Genomic DNA, 21,082 nt, shown 5'->3' on the forward strand with positions numbered 1-21,082 from the left:
GCTTTCTGCATGTTATTTAAGAGTTGGGATTTTGTTGCATAGATCATCGAAGTTTTCATTCTTACCTCTTATTTGATGTGTTTGCAAAAGCATTAATTAATTTAATATTAAAAAAATTGATGAACATAAGAAATTTGACGTGAAGCAATACTAATTCTTTTATTTTGATTTCAGGTTGAACTTTTTAAATAAAAAAATCACCCAATTAGTTAAGGATTTGGATCCTCTCTTAGCCCTTTTTTTTCCTATTCCTCCTAAAATTTTTAAGGATAGATGGATACGTGTCGTTATTGAAATCAAATGACAAAAATTTTATTTTAATTAATTTTTATTTAAATAAACATCCAAACTCTCTTTTTTCTTTGATGCTGATCTCAAGTAAATTGTTAAAAAAAGCATAAATTAAAAAAAAATTGACAATAAGTTTGCATCTTAATTTCAATTTTTTCCTTTGTTTATTTTTTTCTTGATACTTGTCTTCTTTATTTATCTTTTGTATTGTTCCATACTTATTGTTATGACTTTTTAGAATGATTGACTAATTTGGATGGAAAGCTAAACTTGAAATAGAATTTGAATCTAAGCAATTAGCATATAATTTCTACAACAAGAAGTATGCACCAACGATAGGATTTAGTATCAAAAAAGTTGAGAAGTTGGTATGTTGGGGATTGCCCTTAACGTGTTCAACTAAATGGCCGGACGAAATTGGCTATGGATGTTGAGAATATTTGAGAAAAAATGGTGAAATAAGTTTTGTCTTGTTAGAAGGAATTCTTGCAGATAGATTGATTAAGAATGGATCATTAAGGAGGCTAAAGAATTGGTGGAGCTTGCAAATTGATGTGGCTGTCAATGGGAGAAATTGTATCTATTAATTGTTTTATTTATTGTAGTGGAATAGTGGTAATTTGTGATAAAGTTTTGTATTGTGCGAGATAATTGTGATTTATTGTGAGGTTGTAGTAATTTGCTTACAGTTTATGGATTTCCTCCAGTTGATACCAATTTGGTTTTGCTAGATTTAAAACGCATGGTGTGATCTTTAGACATATTCCTAGTCCAAGAGATGTTAATTGGATGCACATTCTATATCAGAATTGTTCTGATGCTCGTAAGGCTCTTTGTTATAATGAGATGCAAATCAATGGAGTCCTAATTGTTAATGTGAAATCATTGGATCTAATAGAACGCCAAACTTTGAATTAAAGAATTAACAATTAAGAATTTATGACTCTGCCCACTTCATCCAGAAAAAATAATTAGGTGGAAAATTTTGAAATTAAGATGCAAAGCTTATTGTCAATTGCTTTTTTCCAATTTGTACTTTTTTTTAATAGTTTGGTGGAGATTGGTATCAAAGTAGAAAGAGATGAAAGAATTTATTGAAAAGTATCTTACAATAGTCAATAGTCACATGTGAGTTTGAATGTCTATTTAGATAGAAATTAATTAAAACAAAATTTTAATTATTTAATTTTATTAATGACACGTGTCAATGAATCTTTAAAAGTTTATGAGGACTAGGAGAGAAAATGCTTATGAGAGAATTTAAGTCCATTAGTTAAATTGTCCGACTTTATTTGGTATAGCTTTTAAAATAGAGTTTTAGTTAAGTTTAGTTTTTATGAGTATAATTTTTATAAATAGAGTTTTTATCCAAAAAAATTTAGTTATTTAGTTATTAATAGGAGCTTTAATTAAAAATTATAAAATTACTTTAGTAAATAAATGTTTTAAAATTATGTTATAAAAAGAATAAAGTAAAATCGTCAAATAAGTAAATAATATTTTAGAGATTTTAACATTTAAAAGAAAAAAAAAAACTTTTCAACCTCTACTTTCAAAAGTATAAAATTTGAGTTTTTGTTAATAGAGGCAAAACGAGTTAAATTCAAAAACTTTATTATAAAAATAACCAAATAACAATAAAAATTTTAATATTGATTTATAAATTAAATGAATACTTTTATTTACAATTATACATATTATACTATAAAAAATTTCAATTGGAGCTTGGAGGAGTAGATCTTAAAAAATTTAGGTTAAATTTTGGAGGAGTAGATTCGGTTGTAAAGTAGTTTTTTTTTTTAGCAATTTTTAACAATTATCTAATAAATGAGATGACATGTCATTTTTTATCAATATATATCATATGACATGTCATTGTTTACTTGGTAAATGAGATGACATGTCATTTTTTTAAAAGACTAGATTACCCTTATGATGTCAGCGCTTGCAAACGGCAGTTAATGTATTGGTAAGGATGGCAATTGAGCAGATATGGATTGGATCTACACTGCTCCAAATCCAGATCCATAATAAAAATTAAGATCCATATCTAGTCCAGATCCATCATGGATCTATATTTTTGCTTCATATCTAGATCCAAAACAAAAAATAAAGATATATATATCTGCTCCAAATCCGAACAAAAAAAAAAATTAAAATCCAAATCTACTCTAGATCCATCATAAATTCTAAATTTCAATAATAAGATATCAATAGTTTTTTAGAAAGAGAATTTAAGACTAAAATGCATTGGCAACAATAAAATTATATAATTTGTATAAAAAAAATCTAATAAGTATTGTAACTTTTATTTTACACCAAAATAAACAAATAAGAAAGATAATAAAATATCCACCAAAAGTAATTTCAGGAATAAGATTATTATAATATTCTAATATTTCCTTTACCATCCTGATATCTACGACACACCATTATCATTCCTATATCATTAAATAATAACATATAAGTTAAAAATGATTTTTATATTCAGTACTTTATTATTTTTATTATGATCATATTTAACTAAATATATGATTAACATAATTATTTTATAGTTGATAGCCACCACTAATTAGTGATTGTACAAAATAAATAAGATTATGAGAAAATGATAGAAAAAAAAACTCAAGTCTATAGATTTCCCTAGCAATTAAAGGACTAATACAAGCATTCAAATGAAAAGCGAGAGTAGACTGAAGAGAAAAAAAGAGAATAAATTATAGAGTGAAAAACTTAAAAAAAAAATTAAGGCATGCTATCCTAATTTTATTTTATACTTAATAAATTTTTGTCTTATTATAATTTAAATACTTTTAAGTTTTAAGACTTTTAAATACATGCTAATGAATAAATTTGATCATCATTTATAAATTTTATTTTCATTTATAATTACATAATTGTTAAGAAATTTTTAAAATAAAACTACATTAAATGGTGAGTGGATATTGATCTGGATATAGATATTAAGATAAATCCGAACTTGCTCCAGATCTGCCTTAGATCTACGCATCAATATCCAAATTCGATCCAAATTTATTTTAATCCGATCCGATTAGATTTGGATCACGTGGATCTTGAGTCACATCTTATCCATTGTCATCCCTACGTACTGGTGAACGGTAGAAGTGTTTTGTCAATTTAGGGTATACGAGTGATATACTTAAAAAATATTATAATACGTTTGATATTAGTGTCATTTAAGGATATATGACTGATAATTTTTAAGGGGCGAAATTGCAAATTCAAACACTTCCGACATGCATGCCACGTGACGTAAGATCCCGCCATGGCGCCAACAAAATACAGATTCCTCGGAACAAAACCCAGGAATCCCAAGCTCATCAAACCCCGTAAAATCCTGCATCATTTTTTAATCAAAATTTCCAAAATGACCTCCTCCGCTAATTACCAACAAATATTATCGGACTCCGACACAGACTCCGACAACGGCCGCACCGAATCATTCCCCGATCTCTCGAGCTCCATTCTCAAACCCTACCTAGAATCCACCAACCAATCATCACTCGCCACGTCACAATCACCATCAGAACTCTCAAAAATCAAATCGTTCCTCGCCTCATCCTCCTCCGGCGCCCTATCATGCCTCATATGCCTCGAACGCATCAAGCCCTCCGATCCGACGTGGCACTGCTCCACTCTTTGCTACTCTATCTTCCACTTAATCTGCATCCAGTCGTGGGCCCGCCAATCCTCCGATCTATCCGCCTCCCTCGCCGCCTCCCGCCTCCCAATCACCGCCGAAAAAGCTGCCGAATCCTCCACCTGGAACTGCCCTAAATGCCGATCTCAGTACTCGAAATCTCAAATCCCTAAGAAATATCTTTGCTTTTGCGGCAAATTGGAGGATCCGTACAGTGAAGATCCCTGGATTTTGCCGCATTCTTGTAACGAAATATGCAACAGACCGTTGCAAAACAACTGCGGTCACTTTTGTTTATTGTTATGTCATCCAGGTCCCTGCCCCCCCTGCCCCAAGTTAGTTAACTCATCTTGCTTCTGCCGCAAGTTTCAAGAAGTTCGTCGCTGCGGATTCAAATCGTTTTCGTGTAACAAAATTTGTTCGAAACCTTTAGATTGTAGGACTCATAAGTGTTTACAAATTTGCCATGAGGGGCCTTGCCCTCCTTGTAAAGCACGGGCGGTGTACATGTGCCGGTGTGGGAGAGTTGAAGAAGAGAGGGAGTGTTGTGAGAGGGATTTTAGGTGTGAGAATGCTTGTGGGAAAGCTCTTGATTGTGGGAAGCATGTGTGCGAGAGAGGTTGTCATGTTGGACAGTGTGGAGGGTGTCCACTTCCGGGGAAGAGGACTTGTCCTTGCGGGAAGAGGGTGTATGAGGGAATGTCATGTGATGTTGCTGTGCCGTTGTGTGGGGCCACTTGTGATAAGATGTTGAGCTGTAGGATTCATAGGTGCCATGATCGATGCCACCGAGGACCTTGTATTGGGACTTGTAGGATGGTCATTGCTAAGTTGTGTCGGTGTAGGAGCTTGAAGAAAGAGGTACAAGACATTGATTTTTTACTGGAATTTTAGTTTGTATCAGTTCTTCCTGTTTTTACTTCAGTTTTTTTCTAGTGTAAGTTCAGATGTAATGCTTTAACTGATACTGAAGTATGTTCATTGACATATGTGGATGTTTGTAAGATTACAGGCATCATTTTATGACGTTGAGTTGAAAATAGAAATGCTTTAACCGAACCTAGGGTCATATGATGGTTTAGTTGTATCGTTTATTTGATGATGTTGAGTGCTTTAGCTGCACCTGGTGTGGGTCTCTTGTTCATGCTGATGGTTTTATTGTTAGATGGATCATCTTTATGTCAATAAATTTGAAATTGGGATGGATTGTTTGAATCTAGAAGGGTTTTACGTATCAATGCTGTGTTGTTCTGTGGGTTATATTATAGTTCAATTTCAATTTTGAACACTTTAGCTGATTTTAGAGTAGGTTCCATGTTATCAAGATTTGGTGTGTGAACGGAAGTGTCAAAGAATGAGAGATTGTGGGCGGCATGCTTGTAAACGCCGTTGCTGTAATGGGGACTGCCCGCCGTGTTCAGAGGTGTGTGTTGCAGTCTTTTCTTCTAGTTTATATAATTTCTTATCGGTATGTAAAAGTGTGTTGACATGTCGAGATTTCAGATTTGTGGCAAGAGGCTTCTGTGTAAGAACCACAAATGCCCATCACCATGCCATCGGTATGCCACCTGTCATATTCTTTTTGTACCATTATATGGGCATAAGGTTGACTGTTGGTCCAGTTCATAAAGAAAGTTTAAAATGACGTTGAAAATAATGTAGTTTTACAATACTTTATAAATTGCAAACATTCTAGGAAAGAATGTGGTTTTCCAAACATGGATCATCCTATATCTGTGGTCTCAGAAATTGTTTACTTTGAATTATACATCTAGGAAAGAAATAACACAAATTTCATGTGACAAGTCAAAGATATGGATTTTGCTTATTTCTGATTGGCTAAGTTTTTTATTATTTATTTATTTATGGTTTTGGTATTCAACTAGTTTTTATTGCATATACTTGATGAAGCATATTTGGTTAAAAATCACTTTTATCCTTATAGAGGTGCCTGTGCCCCCTGCCCTCTGATGGTGACTATTTCATGTGCATGTGGGGAAACACAGTTTGAGGTGAGAACTTATTTTGTAGGCATGTTTTGTATGCAATCTTTCTTATCTCAGATCCAATGTGCATTTGTCTTTTTTTTCATTTATATAGATTGTTTTTTATGAGCTTCACGTGTGAAATTTGTGCAAGGTTCCATGTGGTACCGAGAAGGATCAAAAGCCTCCTAAATGTCGAAAATCATGCCATGTAATTCCTTTATGCAGGCACAGATCAATTTGCAAGGTACTATTTGGTGGTTGCATCTCAGTCTTCTGTAATATTTGGTCTATATTTGCCCAAAATTATTTAATTGAGAACTTGGAGCATTTTTGAGCTGTAGTTGAGCAAGTAGTAGTATTCTACATGGATGGCAGCTTCTGGATCTCGCCATCTGTTTCCCATTATATTTCCTCTAATTTATCTTTATGTATTTAATTTTTTATTAATTATATTTCTTTTTACCCAGCCTCACAAATGTCATTATGGAGCTTGTCCCCCATGCCGGCTACTTTGTGAAGAAGAATATCCTTGTGGTCATTCGTGCAAATTAAGGTTTGCTGAAACTTCTCTTTAATGAATGTCTTCTCAAGAGTTCTTTTCAAGTGTAATTACAGATTATATTTACCTCTCTTTATTTCTTATTTCCTGTTTTATATTCCAGCTGCCATGGCCCTAGGCCTCCTCCTAACCCAGAATTCACATTAAAAACAAAGAAAAAGAAATCAAATCATCAGAGTGAAGTTACTCCTGGTTCTCCATGCCCTCCTTGCCCAGAGCTTATTTGGAGATCATGTGTTGGTGAGCACATTGGAGCAGAGAGGATGGTCAGTTTTACTTTTTCGTCTTTCAAGATCGAAAACAAGAGTTGTTTTGCAAGTATTTTTCAAATTTTCAAATAGAGTATTCTCATCTTCGTTTCAGATGGTTTGCTCGGATAGAACACAATTTTCCTGTGATAACTTGTGTGGAAATCCTCTTCCTTGTGGCAATCACTATTGTACAAAATATTGCCATGCCCTGAAAAGCCAATCTTCATTATCAGTTGAAACGAGAAGTGCTGAATCTTGTGAAGTGTGTTCTCTTCCTTGCCAGAAGGTTCACTCTTTATCATTCTCTTTCCAGTTTCCACTCAACTCTTTCATTATGCGGTCATTTCATTTTTTATTCATACTGCTGCATCTCTCAAGATAGGAAGCATACAATGTTAACTGATTTATTACTTGGCCTATGAATTTCACATTTAAACATCCATATCATTTTTTTGGTTTTTAATATTTCATCAGGAGAGATTGCCTACTTGTCCACATTCTTGCCCCTTGCCCTGTCATCCGGGAGTATGTCCTTCCTGCAAAGTTCTTGTAAAACGATCTTGTCATTGTGGCTCAATGGTGCATGTCTTTGAGTGCATATATTTCAATACTCTATCGGAAAAGGAGCAAATGGCTGCTCGCTCGTGTGGTGGGCCCTGTCATAGGTAATTCATAGAATTTTATCTGGGTTGTGGCGCTGTCATCTTTTCTACATGTCTTACATTTATTTTCACTCTATTATTCATCAAGCCTCTGATTCCAAATACTGACATAGTGGCAAGCAGCTCATCGTGGCTTGCCTACAGTGTGCTAGTGTGATGAAACATTTGGTACTGATACAATGCTTGCAATGCAGGAAATTACCCTATTGTACACATCTCTGTCCAGAAATATGTCATCCTGGTCAATGCCCATTGCCTGAACAGTGCTGCAAAAAGGTGATAATTCTAATCAATCATGAGTTTACAGATACTATCAGTATAAATGAGTGTTGAATTAGTTGAATGTATGTATATCTTACTATTTTGCCTACTGTACTAATAATCTACTTTGCAACGACTACATTTTCTTTTCAAGGTTACTGTTCGTTGTGGATGCCAAACATTGAAGAAGGAGTGGCAGTGTCTAGACGTTCAAGCAGCTTATCGCAATATCGGTCGTGATCCCAAAGATATATCTAAAAATCAGTTTGGTCTTGGACTTCTGCGTTGCAATTGTGATTGCAAGAGTAAAGTACAGGTTGTTGATTCAGTGTTACAGTCACGTAAACCTAAAGTGGAGGTAACTTGCTTTCTATCCAACAAGAAACAATTAATTGAAGCTGCTCATGTGTACTAAAAAATCCTTCTTATTTACCTGCCTGCCTATGGATTGTCATCTTCGGTTTTTCTTGTTACACCATCAAGCATGCACGCAACTTTAAGTGCATTTATGTATCATGGTGACTTGTTAGTGAATAAGCTAAAATTTTGTAACATATCATGTCTTGACTAAAGGAAAAGGAGCCAGCTACAGAGAAGCATGTAGGCAAGCGTAGGAAAAGGCGTGAATGTGTTCGAGTAGTGAATCAAGCCTCAAGACTGCAGGTGTGCTATTTACACACAGAGGAAATTTGAAAACTTCTGCTTTTTTTTTTTTTTCTTTTCCCCACAATATATAACAGTGACTATTTCTTTGAACAGAGGATTTTCACCGCCGTTAAGTGGCTGCTTCTGTTCGTCACTCTTTTGGTAGCTGTGGCTGCAGGTTTATATTATGGGTACAAGGGTCTCTTGAAGCTGTCTGATTGGATGAATGAAGTTGAGGAGCAGAGACAGAGAAAAAGATTTCCCCGTATCTAAAATCTCTCTCAAATTATCTCAAGCTTGTTTCTGGTAAATATACATAAGATTAGGGTTTTATGCTCCCAACTAGTATTTATTTTTTCAGCATAGTACTTTTCTATGGGGGGAGCAGCATATTATCAGTCACTGGGCCGGGACAGACCCCAAGAAAACTTTGATACAGTTATCAGAAGTTTTGGATTTTCTTCTTCCTGCTTCTCAAACCCATATTGAGAAGTTGGCCGCTAAACTTAGACGTAAATTAATACATCAACGATAAGATGGCATTCTTTTTAGGTTTATCGATTGGATACTATGAAACTATTGTTTTCAATAAAAAGGAGGCTCGATGATATTGTTGGTTGGCTTCAAGTGCAGTTGAAACAATGGCAGTCTTGTGTCAAAAAATGTCTCTCTGTAACAAACATTTCTAAGTGCTGATTATAAATGTATCCTTCGTCTGTTTCCATTGTGCATTGCTAAGTTCAAGGATCACGTGGCTTTTAATCTGCACGGCGGCGGCCACGTCTCCTAAAAGTCTTTCACTCCTTTTTTCAAGTCAGCACACGACACCTCAACAATCGTAAATGCTACCCAAAAGATGGGCGAGAAAATTTTTCAGTCAATTGCGTGGATTCTGGGTACGGCCCTACGTAGTTGCCATTAACATTTCATGTATTAGTTGACGGAGTCTTTCTCTAATCTCTAATAAAGGCATCTTCTGTTTATTATAGTGAGGACGATGAATATCAAAATGTAAAAAAAATAGGGTAATTTTTACTTTCCTCCCTTGAGTTTTGGGCTTTTTGCACTTAGATGGTCAAGATTCATTTATTAGTAAATGCCCTTCTACGAAATGCAAACAGTAGATCTCATATGGTTAGTTATGGGTAATTTAGTAATTTAATTTGACAAGCATAATTTTTACACATTTTGATTGACATAAGTATAGTGAATTGTCAAATCATTGTGAAAAAATAGTGTCTTGTGATCATTTATATAAATAAAATATTATTAAAAAAATCAAAGTTTAAATCTTTTTCTCTCAAACTACATGTTTCTCTTTCTGAAGCTAAGACGAAAGCTCTGTTTAGAAGGCAAAAAAATTCTTTATTTTTAGTAAATTAGTATCTATTACTTGTGTGAAGTGAAAAAGAAACACCAAATTTGCGTCATGTCCAGCTCTGAATTTCGCCGATATTCGAAAGACTTGAATCGTTATGTTGAAAGTCTTTTTTTTTTTTTTTGCTCCATTTAGAGCGTATTGATATTACTGTGAGTTGTTTGTAAATGTCAAGTTTATGCTTCATTCTTTGTTCATTGACACATTTTTGATAATGTTTATGGAATTGTAAAATATAAAATATTTCAGTCTTTTTGAATTCAACTAATAGTCAAACACAAAATTAATTGACGGTAAGGGGGCCTTTACTAATAAATGGATCTTGGTCATCTAAGTGCAAAAGATACAAAGTTCAGGGGAGGAAAGTAAAAATTACCCAAAAAATATAATTTTTAATATATTAAAAATATTTTTTTATTTATTAATATATTAAAATTTATTTTTTTGTTAATAATATATTTATTTTATTAAAATGAGAATGCCCTTACTAAAAAATTATTATTAATTTGATATATTTGCAAAGCAAACTTGTAAAACAATTATTTTATAGCTTTAGTTTTTTTTTTTTTTTTTTTTCTGTCTCTCTCTCTAAGGAAGATACGTTAGGTAGAGCAATATCAAGTCTTTGAATTTTGTGTGTTGACAAGTCAATTACTTCTTAGGTTTCAAAGTTTCAACCCAAAAGTAGAAAAGAACTTGAATGGACTGGCAGTCTGACACCATTACTACAAGTTTCTTCCTGTCTCTATTCTCTAATAGGAAATTTGTTATTTAAATCTCTCCTAGTAATGAGTTGAGCACCCGAGGTTTCAATAGTGCAAAGATGCATTAAATGCTTGGTGGGGGTATACCAATTACGTGTTCCCAAACTTTTGGTTACACATCTCAAGTGTCTTTTAATATATATATATTTTTTAAACAATCCCCCAAATTTTAATAGGATTATATATCTCCCCACTTTGTGGTTGCGAGAACAAATTTTCAAGTTAATATTCAATTTGGGAGATCTATAAAACGTAATATAAAGTATATATTAGAAAGTTTATGTATTTTAGGCTCCGAGCAGATTTTAATTTTGACGCATTCATTAAAATTTGTAATGAAAAATGTGATATGCGTAACGACTGGGGATAACCGTGCCAATAATGTGCCATACTTCCGTTGTAATGTAGCATGACTCAATTAAAATTCTTTTGTTTTTGTTTTTCTTGTTAGGCTTAAAAGAAATGCCAAGAATGACTGTTGGAGAATGACAACGAATAGTCCATCCAAAGTTTTCAGTACCTTGTGCTTGTGGATAAGATCAATTTAGATCCTCTTTTGGGTTCAAGAATCCACTGCTTGTGGATGAAAACATTCCATTGACAAGAAATGGATAACGTCTTGATTCATTCTTCAATTTTTCTTCGATTTGCTTTGACAGTTTCCTGTCTCTTATTTGATGTTACAATTTCTTTTCTTTTCTTTTTTTTCTTTTTTTTCTTTTTTTTTTTTGCCAAACTCCAATGGCTCCCGTGTAAACGTCTTTCTCTTTTTAAAATGTAAATTTAAAATTAGACAAAAAGTTATTCATTCAAAATTTATCAATATATTATAGTGTGACAATTTTGTCTAATCCCTTATTTCTAAATTTAAAACGTGTATGGGTGCGTATGAAAATTGAGGTTGGACAGTTGTATCTTAAAAATTACAGCAGCAGTAAAGTGTTTGATAAACACTAACTGTTGTATCTTAAAAGTTATGTTGATATAATTTTTAACTTGTATAATATAAAATATGGTGAGGTACTACATATTAATAACTTTTATTTAATAGTTATAATTTTTTTTTTCACAGCAACTGTAACTTAAAAGTTACAGTACTTGAATCCTAAACACACCCTAAATATCCGCAGCTAAAGAAATAAAATACCACTCATAATATAAAACGCCGAATTTATAACATTTGCAAACACTTCATTACATGCATTATGCACCCAGAAGAAGTTACCCAAAAAAGAAAAAAAAAAAAATTGGAGTAGTGAGACCCCACTTTTGCTACCTACACCAGAAAGACAAATTGGTAAATGGTCATTAATAAATGGAGAAGGTGTGTCACCGGCCACGGCATTGTCAACCGTCACCGGCCCACGCATTCGAAATTATGATTAAACGAACCCTTTGTTATTAATAATGGCATGAATTGACTCATTAATGTTACAATTTTCTAATTTATTCAGAGGCACCGCACGATTTAATGTAAGGTCGATTAAACATGGTACTTTTTAAAATACTTGTTTCCATTCACTGTCGTTAACAACAGCAACAGCTCAAAAAAGTCTTCCCCGAGTTGTCTCAAATCGACTGCCATTTCATTTTTTTTTCTTTTTTAAGTTTTAATATTCAATCTTTGAATATTCCAACTTCAAAGTCAAGTTTCATTTCCAACTCTAATTCAATTTTCATATCCAACTCTAACTACGTCCACCTTGTGTGCTTTTTCATGTTGGACCATTCTCATCATCTACTTTGAAACCCCCTCTTCGTGCACTTTTAAGTTTGATGCTGAAATTTTGCTCATTTAATTTTTTTAAAAAAAATAAAAAAAATAAAAATCTTACCGTCCATTATGAATATGATAGTTGTTTTATACATTATGTTGATAATGTTAATAAAAGAATTTTCAACAGAAAGTATTCTAGAACAATGTTTCTATTGATTGCTTTTTTATTTTTTCAATTACATGAATATGACTTATATTATATATTTTACACTTTATGGAGATTCAAATTCTTACTCTCACAATTAAGTGTTCTCCTACTACTACTACTACTACTAGACTTAAACCTATTGGTTTCCACTGATTATTATACACAGAGACAGAAGCGGAACTACGTAAAGACCTGAGCACGAGCAGGGAGCAAGCAGCCTTTAAGAGACTGTACAAATAAAATCATGTTCATATATTTGACTTTAAAAATTAGTATTATTATTATTATTAATTTCCACATATTAGTTATCACTCATTACACAGTGACCCCTATATCAGAATCTTCTATTATTTTTTTTAACCCTCATAAGTTAATATTTACTACCAAATATTCCGAAAATTCTGATTCATCCATCTACAAAATAAGAAAGAAAAATGAGCTTTTTCACATCAAAAGAAGAAAGAAAGTGATCTTTTAATAATTCTCCTTGTTGTCAGGGTTCATAAATTAAAATCCTACACTACAATTCAATGTTAGAGGATGAAATGAGATTTCCTAAATCTTTACACTCCAAAAGCCTACCAACATAATCATTCAAAAAAATAAAAAATCATTTTCTTTTTCTCTATCTGGGAAATGAATTTCAATCTGAAGCAATTGAGACTATACCACTACTTGAGATGCTGCCGTGGCTGTGATCACAAATATCCAATGCTCTTTCCAAATTGGCAACAATGTCAGCCATTGTTGGCCTCTCTTTCCCTTCCAAATTTACACAATGCATTGCAGTGTATGCCACAAGTTCTACTGCTTCTGCTTCATTTATCTCCGGCGGCCCAACCCTTCTGTCCAAAATCTTTACCAGTTCTCCAGCCATAATTGCTGGCACTGCAAAGTCCACTAAACTTACAGGAGTTCCTCCACTTTCATCATCCTTGAATATTGCTCTTTTCCCGGTTAAAAGCTCTAGTAACACCACACCAAGTCCATATACATCACTCTTCGCCGTCAAAACATTCAGTCCATAGTACTCGGGGTCAATGTAACCAACCGTTCCAGCTGCCTTCATAGGTCTGAAATCTCGTTCTGATTCTGGACCCATCATTGATAATCCGAAATCAGATACTCTTGCTGTCCATTGTGCATCTAGCAAAATGTTAGAAGACTTTATGTCTCTATGAATTATAGGCGGTACTGCATAATTGTGAAGATACTCGATTCCTCTAGCAGCATCTAACGCGATTTTGATCCTCATTTTCCATGAATTTATCACACTACTACTCTTCTCAACATTGTTTCTGTCATGTAAATGATCATAAAGCGCTCCATTTTTCATGTAATCGTATACCAAGAGTCTTTCATCTTTTTCCTCACAATACCCAACAAGCCTGACCAAATGTTTGTGATGAAGCCTCGACAAGAATGCTAATTCTGAATCGAATGCACTCTCTTTCTCTTGAAATTTCTTCGTCTTAGCTGTTTCGCCCCTCTTGATTGCCACTTCCTGCCCATCAGGCAATTTTCCCTTGTACACAACACCAAAGCTACCAGCACCAATCTTGTTCTCCAAAGAAAAGTTGTTAGTAGCTGCTGCGAGCTCAGCTAGCAAAAACTCCTCTGCTCTATCAGCATGCTTAGACGAAGTTCCACTTCTCTGCCGCCTCATTGTCAGCAAACGTGAACCCTGCCGCCTAATTGTAGCTGATCGCGAAGGTGGACTATTATTCGAACCCGCCCCACCATTAGAGCCAGCTCTGGAGCCACCTCGAGTGATCGTTGGCTGTACAGAATTATGCACCTTCTTCTTCCCAAAACAAGCACCAGTCCACACACAATAAATTACCGTACAAATGCCCGCAAAACCACCAACTGATCCCACAATGGCAAACGCCAACAGACCCCTAGTCAATTCCCTGGATGGAGATGATGATGATCTAGGAGGCTCAACCGAAGGCGGAGGCGCCGATGGCGTTGGAACTACATTTTGACAAGACTTGCAAATATTACCATTACCAAAACACAACCTGTCAGATTGAGGATACAAGCCACACTCACTACAAGAGGAATTATCACAAGGCCCCGGAAGAATCTCTTGTTGAAATGGAACCAATGACACTGAATCATTCGACACATTAGGCCACCCGGGGCCCCAACAAATAACCGAAAAATTACTAGTTGTTAACCCACAAGTAAAATTCGAACCTGAAACAATCGATTCAAATGATATCCCACGAATCCCATTAACAGAATATTCTCCTTGGCTGCCCCAACAAACCACTGATCCATTCAATCTCCGAATAGCACAGCCGTGATTAAACCCCAGAGACAAAGCTGAGTACTCAAAAGCCGCAGAATTTAACGGAAAATTTAACTGCCCTGATTCGTAACAAATAACAAAACCGTTAGAATCAATACCGCACACGTGATTCCCGCCTGCCGTTATACTGAACATGGACCTATTTGCAAAACTTGTTTGGATTTGATTCGAAATCGAATTGATTCCCCAACAACGAACTGTTTTATTGTTCGTCAAAATCCCACATGAAAAATCAATACCCGATGTTAAAGACTTGAATTGGAGCTCTCCGGAAGGCGCGTTCTTACTAATATTAACGTCGCCTCTCCAGCAATTAATCTGCCCTTGAACCGTAGTGGCACAAACATGATTGCTTCCGACGGAGACACTGCTCAGCAGAACGGTGTCGTTGTAGTAGATTCTTTTGGGGACGAAATTGGAGTTGTAGGAAAAGTTTGTGTCCCAGCAGAGCAAGCTGTAGCCGCCTGAGCGGATGCCGCAGAAGAAGCTTTGCCCGGCGGAGATTGAGGAGAATGAGATGTTCGGCTCGACGGCCCGGATTGTGCCGCCTTGGTAGCAGAGGAGGCGCTGGGTTGGTTGAGCCGCCACGACGGCGCAGACGGTAGCGGAGCCGTATGAGACGGCGAGTGTGGAACCGGAGCCCAAGGCATGAGCTGGGGACGGGAGGCAGAGGGAAATGAGGATAACGGTGACCGCAACAGAGAAGGAGGTGGTGGTGGACGGTAGTTTCGTCATCTAAAAAAATGGAGAGTGGTGGCTTGCTTGGTAATTTGATGCTTCATTTGCGGACTCAAAACGAAAAAGAGAGGATTTCTGAAATGAAAAAAAAAAAAAAAAAAAGAGAGAGAGAGATAACGGGATGAAAGGAGAGAGAGAGAGAGTTGCAGGTTTCAGACTGATTGAAGCCGAAGTGCTGTGAAGGCTGCGTTTGTTAGCGGTTGTTTCTGTGAAATTTAAAATATTAAACATATTCCGGAAAAGTTACAGAAATAGACCAAAGTGTTGTTCAATTTTACAAACAGATCCTAACTTAAAACTTATTCGTATTTTTTGTGGTCAAAAAGACCATTCTGCATAATAATAATAACAAAATAAGTACGTCCGTCATTGAATACCGCGGTAGAGGGGCGTCTATCATGGTCCGTGCACCAGCTATACTAGTCAACAGTTTTTATTGCCTCCATTTTTTACTTAGAACCTTAGTAACTAACTTGTCATTTGATTTTTTTTTTTAATTTTTTGGGCTGAAAAATAATTAAGTCGGATTGTTAGTAAATTAATTTTTTTGGGTCATTTCCATAAAATTTTAGAATCTTTTAAATGAGATTTTAAAATATTTTATTTAATGATACGAGAAAACGAACCACAAATTTAATTTTAATATATGAGAAAACGACACAATGCCATTGTATCACTCTTTCATACCATTTTGTTTTGTTGGCACACAAGATATGAGAAAACGTATTCCTCCATGCTATTTTGCAATAATCTCATTATTTTTTATTATCATATTTATAAAATTATTTTTTTATATTTAATATTTTCTTTTTTTTCTTTCTTAGACATGTTCTTATTGATTCTTTTTAAGATTGTATCCATTACTTTATAAACTTGATTTTAAGAATCCCATAATTAGAAATAGTCTTAAAAGCAGATTCTTAATACACCACAAAGATTGTGAAAACTTATTTCATTAAAATAATTTTCGGGTTCTCTATATCTAAAATCTTATTTTAAGATAAGATTTTGAATGGCACCACAAAGATTAAGTTATCTTTTTTTATTATGGTAGGGTGAGAACAAAATCTTTACTCATTCCATGTAAGATTAATTAATTAAGTTTAGATCTATAAACAAGTTAAGATTTGGAAAGACTATCAAATTGGATCATAAAATCCAGATGATGTTAATTGGCTACCAAAAGTATTATCTTCTCAAATAATATTACATATATACAAAATCTGAGACACAAACTTTCTATCTCATCTTAATTCGAATTTATTTCTTGATAGAAAATAGTTAATTTTATTATTATCCAATATAAGTTTACATAAATCATAATAAAAGATGTTATAAATTCAAATTTAACATTAAATTCAATTGAAATATGTTATTTTCATTTATACATCATAAATGCTAGTAGTAGTTACGATAATAATATGAGTTTTTTTTTTTTTTCAGGTGGGTTGGGCGGGAAAGCTTTCACAAAAATTACTGTATGCATTAAAGGCTTTAATTTTATCTCTTTCTTTAAGTAAAGAAATCAAATCTCAATTTTAAAAAGACTAACACAAGGGTACCAAAAATTTCTAACATAAAATAAAAGTGATGAATTATGAAACTTTTGACTCTGAAAATGACATAGAAGTTTAAAACATTTAACATAAAATAAATTTTGAATGATTTAGATATTTTCTAGCAAGTTTATGAGAGTATAAACCTTTTACATTTATTTTTGTTAAAAATAAAACTCAAAATTTATAATATATTGGCAAAAAAAAAAAAAACAATTTTGAGTAGGACTGAGTCACTAACCAAACAAATAACACGTTATTATTAAAATGATGGGTTGGGGGGGGGAGACTTGAGACTCACTCAACTCGCTTTGCCCAAAAGAGGACACGTGTGAGTTTGAATGTCGGGAATTTTACGCGCCTCCGAAGTGAAACTGAAGCACGTGCATGCGTTATCATAATAAATTCATTCAAATTTTAAGAACACGTTTGGCGTGTATTTATTTTATTGAATAGGAAGCTGGACGTAGTTGACCACCGGCACCGAGGCTGCTATTATGTGGGCATATTGCCTTATAAATATTATGAATGCCCCCAAAAAAACAAAAAAAATCCAATTTCTTAAGACCAAATTAGTCTTGGTTTACAGCTTAAAATTAGGGATAGTAAAAATTCCTACGTGGATGGATATTTTCGGAGATTTTTCTCATTCAAGGAAGATACGATAATAATTTTATACCCAATTTCTTATTCGGGGAAGGGATAGAGAAAATTTCTACCCAATTTCTTATTTAGAAAAGGGACGGGGATGAGGTGGAATCCCCATCCCCTCCCCATTTCCCTCATTTTAATTTTATTTTTATTTTTTAAAATTACTAGTAAATAAATAATAAAATTTGAATTATATTATAAAATTATAAATATTGGTAAAAATAACAAATATCAAAATATTTATATTATTAGTCTTTTAGGCCTAATTAACTAATTAAAATCTTAAATTTTTATTTAGGACATTAAAAAGGCCAGGTAGATTCTATTAGCCCAAAAATTTTGTTTTAATTTTAATTTATTTTATTAAAAATATTAATTAAGCATCTACATTTATTTCATTTATTTTATTATCGATATAAAAGTAAATTCTTTTTTTTTTATTGTAGGATCATGAAGATTGACAAAAATAATTATTTTGATAATTTGTATTTTGCATGTGACTTTTGTAATGGATCAATGTTAATGTAAGATATATTTCAAACTTTACTTTTATTTGAATTTTTATTTTAATATAATTAACTCAAAATAAAAAATAAAAAAAATGTATTATTTATTCGGAGATCGGAGATCCTCAGGGATCCCCTATTATTATTCAAGGAGGGGATGAAGATTCACTTAAGTAATTCTGACGGGGACGGGGATATACACAAAATGTCAGGGATGAGTAAGGGGAGATTGGTTCATTCCCATCCCCATTGCCATCCCTACTTAAAATCAATGCTGATTATGGTTGCACAAGAGTTTTGATTTTATTCGTTCGATTTGTAAACTTTTAATTAATTTTGCAAAAGACACACATATATATGTATAATTATTTTTTGGTGTAAATACTTTCATTTTTTTTAAATAAAATTTTTCAGATCACTTAGTGTTCAGCCCCTGATTATAACGTAAATTATTTTACTCTTACCAGATTTAGACTCTAGCTGTGGGCTAATGACTGGCTGCATTTGTTCTAAGTTGAATTTTTTTAACTTTAGAAGAGGGAGAAGTTTCATTATAGTTTCATTGTTTAATTTTAATTTTTATTCTTTTTTCCCTCTCTGATGGATGGTCAAAGAGAAACCTTGAAAAAGACAAAGGTAGGCTTATACTTATGTACTCAGTAGTTGCTACCCAAATCATCTCTGCTGCCCGAAATTGCAATAATTCAAGCCATCTTTGACATTTTATTTATTTATTTGTTTTTTTTTTTTTTTTTGGGGTCTCGTGGAAAGCATATTGAAAATGAATTTCAAAAAGTAGCTCAAATTTGGCTATCGAGACAGGGAAGTATTACGATCAAACTCTTATCATAGATTCTTTTTCTTTTTTTTTTCTCTCTTAAAAAAAAAAAAGAAAGAAAAAGAAATTGATTAGAATATATTCTTGACAACTGTTTCTCTTTATATATATAATCTAATTAATTTGTTGTGTGAACTTTGCTACATTTTTATTTTGTGGCAGCTACACCAAATGCCAATGGCAGCTATATAACGTGCTTTAATCATTGAAACAAACAAAGATGTGAATATTGTGCTTGGTCAACTTATTTCTAAAAAAAATTATTAAGAAGGATTATGCGCATCTAATGCAAGAGTAATTAATTTGTTTTGTGGTGCAATTGATTTGTTTTGTTGACTGGATAAATATACTAAGACTACCCTCAAGAATCTTCAGGGGGATTCATCATTACATGCGTAAGGCGTGTTACTTACATTGCATTGTATTTTAAAATAAAATAAAAATAATTCTCTGGTAAAATACTAGATTTTTTTTCACCAATTAGTTGTCATTAATTATTAATTAATTATAATAACAAGTCACAACAACCATTAAAAAGTTCAGTTATATTAGAATCGTTTTAAGATAGACTACTCTAAGGTGGCGTTTGTTTTTTAACTTAATGACTTAAAGTGACTTAACTTAATTAATTAAGTTAATTAGAGGTGTTTGTTTTTATAACTTAATGAGACTATTTAGATAATTTCGACTTAATAAAATAAGCTAATTTTTTTTGACTTTTTACTTAATGGAGGAATCTAAATTAAGTCAATTACTTGCTAATGTCAGAAATATCCTTGTTTTATAATTTATTTTTCATGTCTATCCCAAAACTCACCCATAGATATTTACCCCACATAAAAATATCCCTGTTTTTTTATTTCTTATATTATATACGATAAAATTTGAAATTTATGGTATTTTATGTTTTAAAATTCTAAAATAATTATATATTCACTTGAATATGGTTTTATTTATAAATGTTAAAATATTGTGGCATTTAATATATTATTTATTTGACATTCAAATTTAATAAGGATACAAATGTAAAAGTACATATTTTCAGCTTTTTAAGTTGAAAAAAACAAACAACTTAATATTTATTTTCTGATATTCAGATGAAAAAACAAATATATTATTCAGATTCAGACATTCAGACCTATTCAGAATTCAGACTAATTCAGGTCTATTCAGATTTCAGACAAAAAAACAAACGCCACCTAACTCTCTCTTTTTTATAACTTATTTTTTATTATTAATTATTTTGTGTCTGCTGTTATAATTTATATTCTATCTTAGAACAGTTTTAAGATAACTATTGCGTTAAAAAAAAAGGAAAAAAAAAAGAAGAGAGATAGAGAGATGATAAAAGGCCAAAATTTTCACAGGAATTCGAGACATGACAGATATAACTTAGAGTACAAAGAATAATAATTGGAAACATGAGAATTAAAGAAACAATTGATGCCTGAAGCCTGAGTGCCTGACCAGCTTCCTCTTTGCAAGTATAATAATCATGGCCTCGTGGCTCTTGCACAAGATTACACTACACACTCCCAGCTTATATCAAAAGCTCAAACATTTTTTTTTCTTTCTTTCTTTCGGTAAACGAATAAATTATTAGAAATCAATTTCTTAAAATCAGTTGACTGAACATAAGAGGTTAGAAGACACTTTTCTTATCTCTGTATCATGATTGCTTGATTGATAATTCGAGACTGCTTAAGAATCAATGGACAGGTTGTTTAAATAAGAATATTATTATTGTGTTGAGGTGTAACTTAAAAGGATTTTTTTTTTTATATTTATGAAGAATTATATAAAAACAATTGCAATATTATTTATTTGTTTTTATGCATATTAAAACTGTAAGCTAATAATAGACTCCCGTTGGGTAAAATTTCCTCAATTCATAATTTATTTTTATTTTGTATTTTACGCGCTCCAAACTTACCCAAGAAGAATTGATCCCTCGACTTTAAGTATTAAAATCACTTTCAATTTGATTAATCTTTTTTCGGCTTTTCGTGCATTTCTTTTTCTTTTTAATCTCAGAATGATTTTACAGAAAACACCAAAAATTGAACCGAACCAAATTGATCGGTTTTGAAA

The 21,082-nt window shown here is 32.9% G+C and overlaps 2 protein-coding genes across 2 annotated transcripts; one reads left to right on the forward strand and one right to left on the reverse strand.

Moving 5' to 3' along the window:
* The first annotated feature begins 3,538 nt into the window (after positions 1-3,538).
* LOC18044209 (NF-X1-type zinc finger protein NFXL2) lies at positions 3,539-9,229 on the forward strand. The gene is made up of 13 exons (XM_006435678.2): positions 3,539-4,813; positions 5,262-5,375; positions 5,456-5,511; positions 5,898-5,964; positions 6,092-6,184; positions 6,408-6,493; positions 6,603-6,765; positions 6,863-7,036; positions 7,225-7,415; positions 7,607-7,688; positions 7,828-8,031; positions 8,247-8,336; positions 8,433-9,229. Exons 1-13 carry the CDS (start codon positions 3,578-3,580, stop codon positions 8,589-8,591), a joined length of 2,715 nt encoding a protein of 904 aa, XP_006435741.2. The 5' UTR covers positions 3,539-3,577; the 3' UTR covers positions 8,592-9,229.
* A 3,718-nt stretch (positions 9,230-12,947) lies between these two features.
* LOC18044210 (putative serine/threonine-protein kinase-like protein CCR3) lies at positions 12,948-15,690 on the reverse strand. Its single transcript, XM_006435679.2, has one exon. The coding sequence runs from the start codon at positions 15,435-15,437 to the stop codon at positions 13,029-13,031; it is 2,409 nt and encodes an 802-aa protein (XP_006435742.1). The 5' UTR covers positions 15,438-15,690; the 3' UTR covers positions 12,948-13,028.
* Positions 15,691-21,082: the final 5,392 nt, after the last annotated feature.

Source organism: Citrus clementina, unplaced genomic scaffold (genome assembly GCF_000493195.1).
Source record: "Citrus clementina cultivar Clemenules unplaced genomic scaffold, Citrus_clementina_v1.0 scaffold_4, whole genome shotgun sequence".
NCBI classification, from domain to species: Eukaryota; Viridiplantae; Streptophyta; class Magnoliopsida; order Sapindales; family Rutaceae; genus Citrus; species Citrus x clementina.